Source organism: Salvia splendens, chromosome 18, assembly GCF_004379255.2.
Source record: "Salvia splendens isolate huo1 chromosome 18, SspV2, whole genome shotgun sequence".
In the NCBI taxonomy this organism is placed as follows: domain Eukaryota; kingdom Viridiplantae; phylum Streptophyta; class Magnoliopsida; order Lamiales; family Lamiaceae; genus Salvia; species Salvia splendens.
In genome coordinates, this window is record NC_056049.1 from 19,040,638 (window position 1) to 19,052,239 (window position 11,602).

The following is an 11,602-nucleotide window of genomic DNA, read 5'->3' on the forward strand; positions in this document are numbered from 1 at the left end:
GGATAAGAGACGGCGTTGCAGCCTTCTGTCTCGGTCTCGTCTCGCCGAGCGTCTCGTCCCGGAGGGACGGCTCGGGAGACGTCTCGCCACGCGAGTTGGCGACGTGGCGAGCTCCGGTTCGTCCGTGACGCCCACTCGCCGGCCCACGAGTGGGCGTCGTTTTTATCCCAAAAAAAGTTTTTTTTTTATTTTTTTTTAAATTCAGGAAAAATTCAAAAATTTAAAAAAAATCCAAAAAAATATACTAGTCGTTTATAGCCGTTTTTTGCAAAAAAAAATTTATTTTATTTTTTTTTAAGCTCTCAATCACTTCTATAAATATCAAATCATTCCCACAAATTAATCCACCATAAAAAAACTCTCCATTCTCACTCAACCACTCTACATTTTTCATCTCAAAACATTATTCTTCTCCCAAATTTAGTCAATTCATGGATCCATTTGAGCAAATGCGTCGAATAAAAAAATCAAACACTCTGAATTTTCAAGTATCGTTGGAATCCACAGACTAAAAGTTCGTCGGAGCTTTCTCCCAAATTCGAAATAAAATCCTTCACCTCCCCATGTCTATCGTTGCGAATTTTTGTTGCCTCGAGCTTTGATCCCACGGAATAAGACGTCGCAACTGATGATATCTTCTTCAGTTTCTTTGAGTTTTGAGATTTTGAATTTAGAGAGAGTGAGCAGAAGATTTTAAATTATGTATTTTTTATTTTTTTAGGATTTTATTAATGTGGTTTTTTATTTTTTTAGGATTTTAAGTTGTAATTTTATTTTATTTAATGAAGTGTGTTTTTATTAATTGAATTTGTTGGAAATAAAAATAAAAAATGAAATTGAATGAATAGTTAAGGGATGAGATGGTTAAGAGATGGAAGGTTGCAGGTGCGGTCTCTTAGTAAAGAAATGGGGTGAAAAGTACAATGTGACCCATGAATAGTTAAAAGATGAGACGGTTAAGAGACGGATAAGAGACGGCGTTGCGGATGACCTAACATAATATCATTTTCAATTCAATACAATATTTTTATTAATGAAGACAAACATCATTTTCCCTTCTTGAGAGTATCATCTAGCATCAATCAACGAGCCCTTTATAGAAATTATAATGATCTAGTATTTCATTAAAATTGAGATAGAACTAAAGATAAGACAAAATAGATAAATAACGTAGAAAGAGTAGCATACAAACTGACCAGCGTTCCAAATACTTATGACACAGAAAAAGTTGCATAAAAGCTAAAACTCAATACTCCATCCGTCCACGAAAAATAGGTCACTTTCATTTTCTGCACTCGTTTTAAAAAAATGATAATAAATAGTTAAAGTTGAGAGAAAGTAAAGTACGAGAGAGAATAATGTAGAGAAGTCTCTTGTCTATATTATTATCTCTTACTTTTCTTTCTCTCAACTTTAACTATTTATTATTATTTTTTCAAAACTTGAGTGCAGAAAATGAAAGTACCCTATTTTTCGTGGACAGAGGGAATATTATTTTTCATTGGACAAAATATAGTTTTTTTTACAGAAGTCTAATATTTTTCAGGGTATCAATTTGTTAAGGAGCATCATTCCATCAAAATCTAAACCCAATACCATTTTTCCTTCGCCGACTAAGTACTGATTACTCCATAAACGCGATTAGAAGGTGAGTAAACACCAACTACATTATCACACTAATTTGCCCCTCTACGGAAACCATAAACGTAACACATAGGTATTCTTGTATCAAAAAATATTCTTCCATCTCAAGATAAGCGAGTCACATTCTTTTCTGGGAGTCCCATTGCAAGTGAGTCATTTCCTTTTTAGCAACAAATCTCTTTCTTACTTTATTCTCCATATGCTTTATTTTCTCTCCACTCCTCTACGTTTCTCTCTCTCATACTTTCCTCTCTCGACTTTAACTATTTAAATATAAATTCCTTAAATCACATGCCCAAAAGAAATGCTTAGCATATCTTGGGATGGATGGAGTATAATATTGGGGCAATTTAAAGTATATTATTGATATATATATATATATATATATATATATATATATATATATATATATATAGGGTGCTGTTAGGTTGAGATTATTTAGCTAAATTGAGAAATGAGATGCAATCTCAGCCACTAATCCACAAGATTAACGACATGTCAACAGCTATCACATTATGTCAACACGGGGGTATAAGTGTCATTTCGTGTTTTAATGTGTCTGATTGTTGACATGGCTTGGATGTCTAGTTGACATGACTTATAATTGTTGTTGACATGGTTTCTATGTGCAGTTGACATGGTTGTACGTGTAGTTGACATGGCTTGTAACACAGTTGACATGGCTTGTACGTGTAGTTGACACGATATGTACCGTAGTTGACATGACATGTATGTGCCGTTGACACGATATGCACCATAGTTGACATAGTGTCACCAGCTTATATATCAAATGTCAACAACTTATAGTAAAATGTCAACAACTTGTATATCAAATGTCAATAAGACATTAATTAATAAATTTCTAAAACAAATCTTCAAAAACATCATTAATAAAAACTGTAAAATTAGGGGCAAAAAGACAAATAAGCACTAATTTATCGGTTAATTTGTAATAAATGAATTTTACTTGAACCGACAAACATTAGGGGATTGGCACAAATCTGGGATCCCAATTTCTCTATTTCATCTAAATCATTTTATCTTGAAGATAGCTAATCACCTGCTGAAATGGAGTCGGCGGGAGAAACTAAATCGATTGCAATCGATAGCATCATTCCGCTGGAAGATGCCGGCCTTGAGGACTGTTCCCTACCGTCGGATTCCATCAGGGAGGCATTTTGGAAGGCAGCCTCAGCCGTGAGATCGATCGTTTCGGACGAAGGCGGATGCGTGGAAGATCCATGGGAAGAGTCCTCCTACGAGGGCTGCGTGGTGGAGAAAGGCGGCGGATGGACGAAGGCGGCGGGAGATAGAGTGGTGGTGGTGGGGGATGCGGAAGAGAAAGTGGATGACTATGTGATTTGGGATATAGGACCATGATCTAATTGATTAGGTTGTTTGAAATCTGTAATTTGAAATCTTTTTTTGCCGAAACCGATTCGGCGACGGGGGAGACTTTGACGAGCGGAGTGGGGGTCCAGACGGTGGTATCGTGGCGGAGGGCGGTGGAGGAGACGGAGAGGCAGCGGAGGAGGAGATGGCGAGGCCGCGGCGGAGAAGACGGCGGAGAGGTGGTGAAGGGCGGTGGATTTAGCGTTCACAGCAAATTGGAAGATCCCTTGTGAAATCATAATTAGAATATAAAATTACCACTATGCCCTTTTATAATTAATTAATCTAAAAATATTTTTTGTGTGGTAAAATCTGGACCACTCATTTAATAGAAATGAGTGTGAGATTACATCTCATTTCTCAATTAACCTAAAAAATCTCAATTGATCATGGACCTATATATATATATATATATATATATATATATATATATATATATATATATATATATATATATATATATATATATAGGGAGATGATCAAAATAAGTATGTGTTTAAATCCAGAAATGCAGACCAAATCTTGGCCCTAGGATTAGATGATCTAATGGTCAATAATTAACCAAAAACACGGAAGATCATAATTAAGCAATTTTAGGTCATATTATAATATTTGGGTTTAATGTCATGCTAAGATCGTTTTAGGTCATGCTTTGTTAGCATGACCTAAAAATTACCTAATTATGACCTAAAAGTGACCTAATTATGATATTGTTCTGCGTTTCTGTATTTAAATCTAGTTTTGTATAGATCAAAACCCTATATATATATATATATATATATATATATATCAAGTTTATGCGGCAAACTTTTTATTCGAATCGAGTGGGTACAAAAATGGCAAGTGGACTTTTAAAAACGGTCTGGGCCGAATCAGAGTCATTGTGGGCCAATGATTCATATGTATGTGGATTTGGGCCTTCCCTGAAATTCAAGATCTCTTCTACTCAATCTGGGCAGCCCAACAGTCAATAAATTTAATGCCCTCGTTTATCTACTATATTTAGTACTCTTTCGTTCCAGGTTAATAGAGTCATTTTTCTATTTTAGAAAGTTCCAAGTTAATAGAGTTATTTCTAGTTTTGGCAAAAAGTAATTCTTCCTTTTACGTTATTCTCTCTTCATCTCTCTTACTTTATTCTCTCTTACTTTTTTCATCTTCTTTTTTACACACTATTCTTAAACTCAATGGGAAAAGAAATATCTCTATTAACAAGGAACGGAGGGAGCTGTTTGTTGCTTCCGCAACATGTTAATAAGTGATAATAATAGAGTAATAATAATGTTAATAATAGTAATGACTTTTGATTACTATTTACCATCTCTTCGATTTCGACGCAGAAACGTGGATTGACTTTGGTTCTGTGGCAACTCTTGTTATTTTGAATCTTCCTCTTCCACTTGTTCATTTTGATCCTAGCTTAGTTTTGATAGCGTGGTGGTACCTGAGTTGTGGGGACTTCATTTTGTCTCTTCATATTCTTGTTTTGAATCCTAGTCACTTTTGGGCTGGGATCATGTTTTGGAACATTATATTTTGGGTTTAATGTCATGCTAAGATCGTTTTAGGTCATGCTTTGTTAGCATGACCTAAAAATTACCTAATTATGACCTAAAAGTGACCTAATTATGATATTGTTCTGCGTTTCTGTATTTAAATCTAGTTTTGTATAGATCAAAACCCTATATATATATATATATATATATATATATCAAGTTTATGCGGCAAACTTTTTATTCGAATCGAGTGGGTACAAAAATGGCAAGTGGACTTTTAAAAACGGTCTGGGCCGAATCAGAGTCATTGTGGGCCAATGATTCATATGTATGTGGATTTGGGCCTTCCCTGAAATTCAAGATCTCTTCTACTCAATCTGGGCAGCCCAACAGTCAATAAATTTAATGCCCTCGTTTATCTACTATATTTAGTACTCTTTCGTTCCAGGTTAATAGAGTCATTTTTCTATTTTAGAAAGTTCCAAGTTAATAGAGTTATTTCTAGTTTTGGCAAAAAGTAATTCTTCCTTTTACGTTATTCTCTCTTCATCTCTCTTACTTTATTCTCTCTTACTTTTTTCATCTTCTTTTTTACACACTATTCTTAAACTCAATGGGAAAAGAAATATCTCTATTAACAAGGAACGGAGGGAGCTGTTTGTTGCTTCCGCAACATGTTAATAAGTGATAATAATAGAGTAATAATAATGTTAATAATAGTAATGACTTTTGATTACTATTTACCATCTCTTCGATTTCGACGCAGAAACGTGGATTGACTTTGGTTCTGTGGCAACTCTTGTTATTTTGAATCTTCCTCTTCCACTTGTTCATTTTGATCCTAGCTTAGTTTTGATAGCGTGGTGGTACCTGAGTTGTGGGGACTTCATTTTGTCTCTTCATATTCTTGTTTTGAATCCTAGTCACTTTTGGGCTGGGATCATGTTTTGGAACATTATATTTTGACTTTATTCACGAGTTGGAGGTCTACCTAAACTCTTCACCCACACTGAGTGCCTTTAATTAAAAAAAATTAAAATAAAAAATTACATCAATTTAACAATCATATAAATATAAGCACCATTGCGAACGCATGTTAATAACACTAATCTTTTTATGATTTTAAAAATGATACTCCCTCCGTCCCACTGAAGATGACTTACTTTCCTTTTTGGTTTGTCTCAGCCAAAATGACCTATTACTAAAAATGGAAACATATTTCTCTCTACTTTATTCCATCTCTCTTACTTTACTCTCTCCACTTAACATATAAAATAAAGTTGCATAATTCCCGTGCCGCCCAAGGAATGAGTCATCTTCCTTGAGACGGATGGAGTAATATTTTAATAAATAAAAAAAATAAAAATAATAATATTAAGGACAAAATAATTATTTTAATAATTTTGAACATCAATAAAAGACGACAATTTGTACGTGGATGATGCATCTATGTACAAAATATCTAAGTATTTGGTTATTTCTTATATTTTTTGTTTTTTTATTTTATTAATATGTATCATTTTTAACATAAAAAAATTACATTTATATTTTATATTCTCTTGGGTTGGAGTGTAAGTATTTTTTAAGCATTCAAAATTATAATTTGATTTCAAAACAATCATTACAATTTTCCAACATCTTGATTAATAGAATGATGGATATTTAATTGAAAATCATCTCTAAACTAAAAAGATCCTATAATTATTCTTCCGTTAAATTGGCGAAGGACATTTCCGTCATCTACACAATTCTTCTCTTTTCATATTTAAACAGAAAACAGTTTGATCAAATTCTGAATTTAGCACTCTTTCTCCATCACCTGAAATCAAATTCTGAAAAAAATGTTGGCTGTTTTCGACAAATCGGTGGCGAAAAGCCCAGATGCATTGGTGCAGCACCCACAAAATGAATCCCTCCCCGCACTCGAAGACAAATTCTTGGCCACCTATTTCTCGTCCGTACATCCTGGCTCCGTCATCATCAACCTCGCCGCCGCCGGATTCATGGCCTACTCTTCCGACAGACAAAACCCCATTCTCCCGAGGTATTTTTTTCTTTCCCCTTTTCGTTTTTCTGAGAAATATTGATTCCCTTTTGCCAAAGAGACTCAAAACTTGATATATTTACCTATTCATTTGGCGTCATTGTTCCAAGATTGGATTTTTATTATTGCATCTTTGTGAAAGGTGGATTTGCTTCATGATCTGATTTACTAGGTTCATGAGCTGCTTTTCTTGAGCATGAATGCCATGTATTTGTAGTTTTAGCTAACTGAATATTTAATGCCGAGTTTGTGGATTTTTAGATATTCATCTTAGGAAGTTTTTATTTTGATTTTTATTTTTGTCTTACCATTAGATTGTGCATGATGAAGGATATTTTTAGTGAATTTGATAGCCTCCCAATTGGTTAAAATTCTTGAATTTGATTCTGTTAATTTGGTTGTAGTCCAAACTATAGCAATGTTTAATTGCAAATGTTTCTCAGAATTGTAGTTAGTTAAATTCATTTTAGGTAAATTTGATTTGTTTGGATGCATTGCAGGCTGTTTGCAGTTGTGGACGAAATATTCTGCTTGTTCGAAGGCAACATCCAAAACGTCGCCCACCTCAAGCACCAGTACGGGTTAAACAAGACTGCGAATGAGGCGATCATCGTTGTTGAGGCTTACAGGACACTGAGGGACAGAGGGCCGTATCCTGCTGATCAAGTGATCAGGGATATTCAAGGGAAGTTTGCATTCGTCCTCTTTGATAGCGCTTCCAGCAGTGCATTTGTCGCATCCGTGAGTAAAAAAGCTTTAGTCTTTCTGTCATTATTTCTCGTATCGTGTTACAATACATCTCAGGTTGAGCGTTTTGGGACAGGATGCTGATGGAAGTGTTCCCTTCTTTTGGGGGACTGACGCGGATGGCCATCTCGTTCTCTCTACTGATGGAGAAGTCGTGAGGCAAGGCTGTGGCAAAACCTTTGCTCCCTTCCCCAAAGGTACTCTTTTCAACGTTGTACACTTACATGTTTACATATGCCTTCCGAGTTGGGTAAAACTGGAAAATTTCGATAATGGAACCGATTCTTTTCTAGCTCTAGCTTATTTCACACATCATGAAAGAGTTATGAGAGTATTTGTTTGAGACACATAACTATACTAAACCGCTTAAGTTGCTGATTGATCGTCTGTCCCGTGCATCTTAATGATGCACCGGTAAAATCAAGAATCGTATTGTTCTTATCGCCATCATAGTGATGAGTTTGTTAGTGTCGGATTTCTTATAGAACAGCTCTGTAAATGTAAACGAGTAGTTATCACGGAATTGGTTCAAAAATATCCTACAAAATTATGTAAAATGGCCTTCTCACCTCTTCTTTAATCCTTACTATGTATATAATCAGGGTGCTTCTACACATCGTCTGGAGGTCTCCGAAGCTACGAGCATCCCATTAGCGAACTGAAGGCCGTGCCAAGAGTCGACAGCTCAGGGGAAGTGTGTGGTCTGACCTTCAAGGTGGACGAAGAGTCTCGCAAAGGGAGCGCGGGAATGCACAGAGTTGGAAGCGATGCGAATTGGTCCAAAAACTACTAACCTATGGAGGGATCAAATTGAGCAGTGTCACGTCTTTAATGCTTTGTAGAACAATGCCAATTTCTTATAGTTGGTGAAGCCATTTTGTTGGCCTACATAAAAGCAATAATAAAGACTCTTTTCGAGCCATATTTTTGTTACATATATCTGACAAGGATATTGATATATATTTGTTGAGTATCGGAGAAATTATTAGAGAAAGAGCAGTGGCGGCGTGTTTGAAATTTGAGGAGAGTGATCGTTTCTCTCTTTGAGACAAACTTAAAAAGTTGATATTAAAATAGGGGCATTTTCATTTTCTCCCATAAAAAATAGTCCATTTTCATTTATAAGAAGTTATCCACAACTCATTACTCATATACATGAAACATCAAACACTAAAAATAATGTGGGTTTAACTATCCACTAACACTATTTTAATTATCCTTCTCACCGTTCTTACTTTACCAATTATGCATTAATTTTCGTGTCATCCTAAATGTCCGTAATTTTTATGGGACAGAGTGAGTAGTAATTAATTCCAGTGCCGTCCTAAATGTCCATACCTTACTCTTGTGATTGTTTGATTATTCTTGAGCTTCATTCATTCAATTGAGTAGCTAACTATTGTATGTGTTAGGGTTAATTACATTAGTTGGGGGATGAAATAGTTAATCTTGAAATAAAAACAATTCACATTTTAATTCAATAGAACTCCGTAGAGTTGAGGTTTTGTGTGAGGTCTTTGATAATTTTAGTTCGTTTGGGAGTTAGGGGTTAAGGGTTGGAAGGGGCCATCAATCCTAACACCTAATACTATGGATTTATCACCTCGAGAGGGTGTTTAATGTACTATTGTGATCGACTTAGCAATCCTAGAGACACTAAAAGGTAGTAATACAAAATGATTGGATAAGAGCATGGAATTATGCATCGGTTCATCAAATTATACATTTTCCCCATATAATCTTTTCTCATCTTGTTTATTTTTTCTTGTTTATTCATTTAAATTCTCATTATTGCTTTAGTAGTTAAATTAGAACAAAAATCCCTCTTTTTGTATGGTTAAATGAACATAAATTTAAAGATCGCGCCACAGAGGACTCGAATCCGAGACCTTTAGCCTTGGGCATTATTAACCTCTCTACCGCTTGGCCAACTCACACGCACAAGAACAAAAATCCATCTTGATTGTCTAAATAGTAGTCAAAGTTGGTTTGTGGTACTTAAGTTGGTATAAATTGTCTTTGTGGTATGAACTCTTACTTGTTATTTGCTACACTAGCCCAAAACAATTGCTGGTATTACTTGTGTTAAGAGTTATAAGTTGAATCAAGCCTATGCAATAAGGAAAGTGGAAGAACAAAAATGGTGAGATGTTGGTCCATTTTTATAAATTTGCTTTGTAGTAATAAAATATGAGAGGAATGAGTTAGTGGGATGTGGAGCTACATACTATTTATAGTAAAATTGAATTGAGAATCATAATCGTGGACAGATAAAAATAGTACACCGGGACTCCTAAACACGGACCGAGGGAGTATATAAGGTGGTGCGTTGTAGAGGAGAATACAACGAATAAAGCTCCCAAACACTCTTTTTATGTTCCATGCACATTATCATCACTTAGCAATTCATAACCCATCAAGATCGACAATGCTTAACAAGTTTGATATGTTTCTACTCGCTAGGATAAAGTCGTTTGTATCATCGAGGACAATACATCAATTTGTGAGCCCCAGTTTGGGCATGAAAGGCTAGCCGATATAGGGGTTACTTAGACTCGACTTGTGTTTTTCATTTCGTTAGTTTTTTCAATTCTTTGTTTGCTTTTCTATTTAATTGTAACAATATCTTACTTACATGTGCGATCGATACTAGGTTGCAAGCCCCTATGCACCAAACCGTTGCAAGCCGTGAATTGGTGCCCTTGTCACTTTTTATGAGCTAATTAATTCGTTAGAACTATTACCTTTAACTAATTAAAATCTAAAAGAGCCCTTCACTTTAATCATGGAGATTCTCTTTTGCTTGAACCAATCTGCTCCCTCCAAACCTCTGATTTCTCAATCTAAATACATGTTTTAGTTAGTACTATCTCCGTCCCACATTAAGTGTCACATTTTGTTATTTCGGCTCGTCCCATAATAAGAGTCACATTTCACTTTTATCATAAATGGTAAGTAGACCCCACGTTCCACCAACCAATTCTACTCACATTTTATTATAAAATTAATATATATAAGTGGGACCCATAGTCCACTAACTTATTCAATCAACTTTTCTTTATATTTCTTAAAATCCGTACCTACACTAAATATGACACTTAATGTGGGACGGATGTAATATCTTCTTAATTGCAAATTGCACAATTAATTGATGCCAATTTGTTTGTATCTTATAAAGTATAGAAGATTCCATATATATGCATAACCCACTATCAATATGGATACCATTTGTGGAGTGTAATCTATTAAAATGACGATGATCAAGATGCATTGTAACCAAAATGTGACATGTTATCTTTTCGTATTCCATAAATATTAACGTCTATCTTAGCAACCCTATTAGGAGCTAGAACTTAAATTAAATATATTATAGTGTCAAGACTATATTGGTTAATGTAAAATCAAATCATGTGAGATCTATCGTGTATATATGATGATAAGAATCATTTTTGGGATATCATAATATATGGAACATTTACAAAAGATCAATAATTAAGGGAGAAAGCTACGTGTAGAGTAGAAAAGCAAAGCGAGTTAAAAAAACGTTTCTTAGTTCCAAATGAATAGAATTTGAATTAAAGAACAATTAGTTAGTGTAATTATTCTTGAATGCTTAGTCCCAATCTGCACACCTAGCCTAGCTACATGAAACAAGTCATTTTCTTGATTTTCTAAATTGGGATTGGTCTAGCTGGATATATTTTGAATTTCTAACAAATTAAATGTTGATTTCTAATAGCATGAGATAGGAATAGAAACAAAGAGAAGATGCTAAAGAAACTGAATTAATCTGTACATCACTTCTCGACAGTGATTCGGAAGGAAAACAAATTGAACGTTGTGATGAGATGAGATGCCTTTTCAATTGCCACTTTTATAGGAACATTGCTATGCATCACTTTTAAACAAATTAAGCCATGAAAGAACTATATGGTCCAAACTATATGGTCCCCCTCTAGAGGATTAATTAGTAATGGTTCTCATCTACTCCATGTGATGACTCAAACTCCTGACCTATTGATTGGAGGATAAATGTGTTAACAATTGAGTTGCGCTTCATCGTCATATGATCCTCTCTTATTGCTTATATATGAGATCCCTCTTCTTTTAATGTGATAAGTAGCACACATGAGGCTCATAGTGTGGTATGTCCCATTGTGTTGAGTATTTATGATTTGTGAATTGTGAAGATAGTACATTTGATCTTTTGTCTAAACTCAATGGTAGAGTTTAGGTACTAAATCATTATAAGAAAATAACAAATACAAAGATTAACAAA

General features: G+C 34.8%; 2 protein-coding genes across 2 annotated transcripts; both read left to right on the top strand.

Annotated features, from left to right (window-relative positions):
• The first annotated feature begins 2,712 nt into the window (after positions 1 to 2,712).
• Positions 2,713 to 3,024, top strand: LOC121776856. Its single transcript, XM_042174013.1, has one exon. The coding sequence runs from the start codon at positions 2,713 to 2,715 to the stop codon at positions 3,022 to 3,024; it is 312 nt and encodes a 103-aa protein (XP_042029947.1).
• A 3,260-nt stretch (positions 3,025 to 6,284) lies between these two features.
• LOC121776169 (stem-specific protein TSJT1-like) lies at positions 6,285 to 8,245 on the top strand. Its single transcript, XM_042173312.1, has 4 exons — positions 6,285 to 6,576; positions 7,077 to 7,317; positions 7,400 to 7,520; positions 7,926 to 8,245. Exons 1-4 carry the CDS (start codon positions 6,374 to 6,376, stop codon positions 8,114 to 8,116), a joined length of 756 nt encoding a protein of 251 aa, XP_042029246.1. The 5' UTR covers positions 6,285 to 6,373; the 3' UTR covers positions 8,117 to 8,245.
• Positions 8,246 to 11,602: the final 3,357 nt, after the last annotated feature.

Bases quoted from the DNA above. Each gene is read 5' to 3' on its own strand.
- LOC121776169 (XM_042173312.1), top strand. From the start codon at position 6,374: ATGTTGGCTGTTTTCGACAAATCGGTGGCGAAAAGCCCAGATGCATTG. The intron at 6,577-7,076 runs GTATTTTTTTCT...GATGCATTGCAG, and splicing joins CAAAACCCCATTCTCCCGAG to GCTGTTTGCAGTTGTGGACG. The intron at 7,318-7,399 runs GTGAGTAAAAAA...GTTTTGGGACAG, and splicing joins GCAGTGCATTTGTCGCATCC to GATGCTGATGGAAGTGTTCC.
- LOC121776856 (XM_042174013.1), top strand. From the start codon at position 2,713: ATGGAGTCGGCGGGAGAAACTAAATCGATTGCAATCGATAGCATCATT.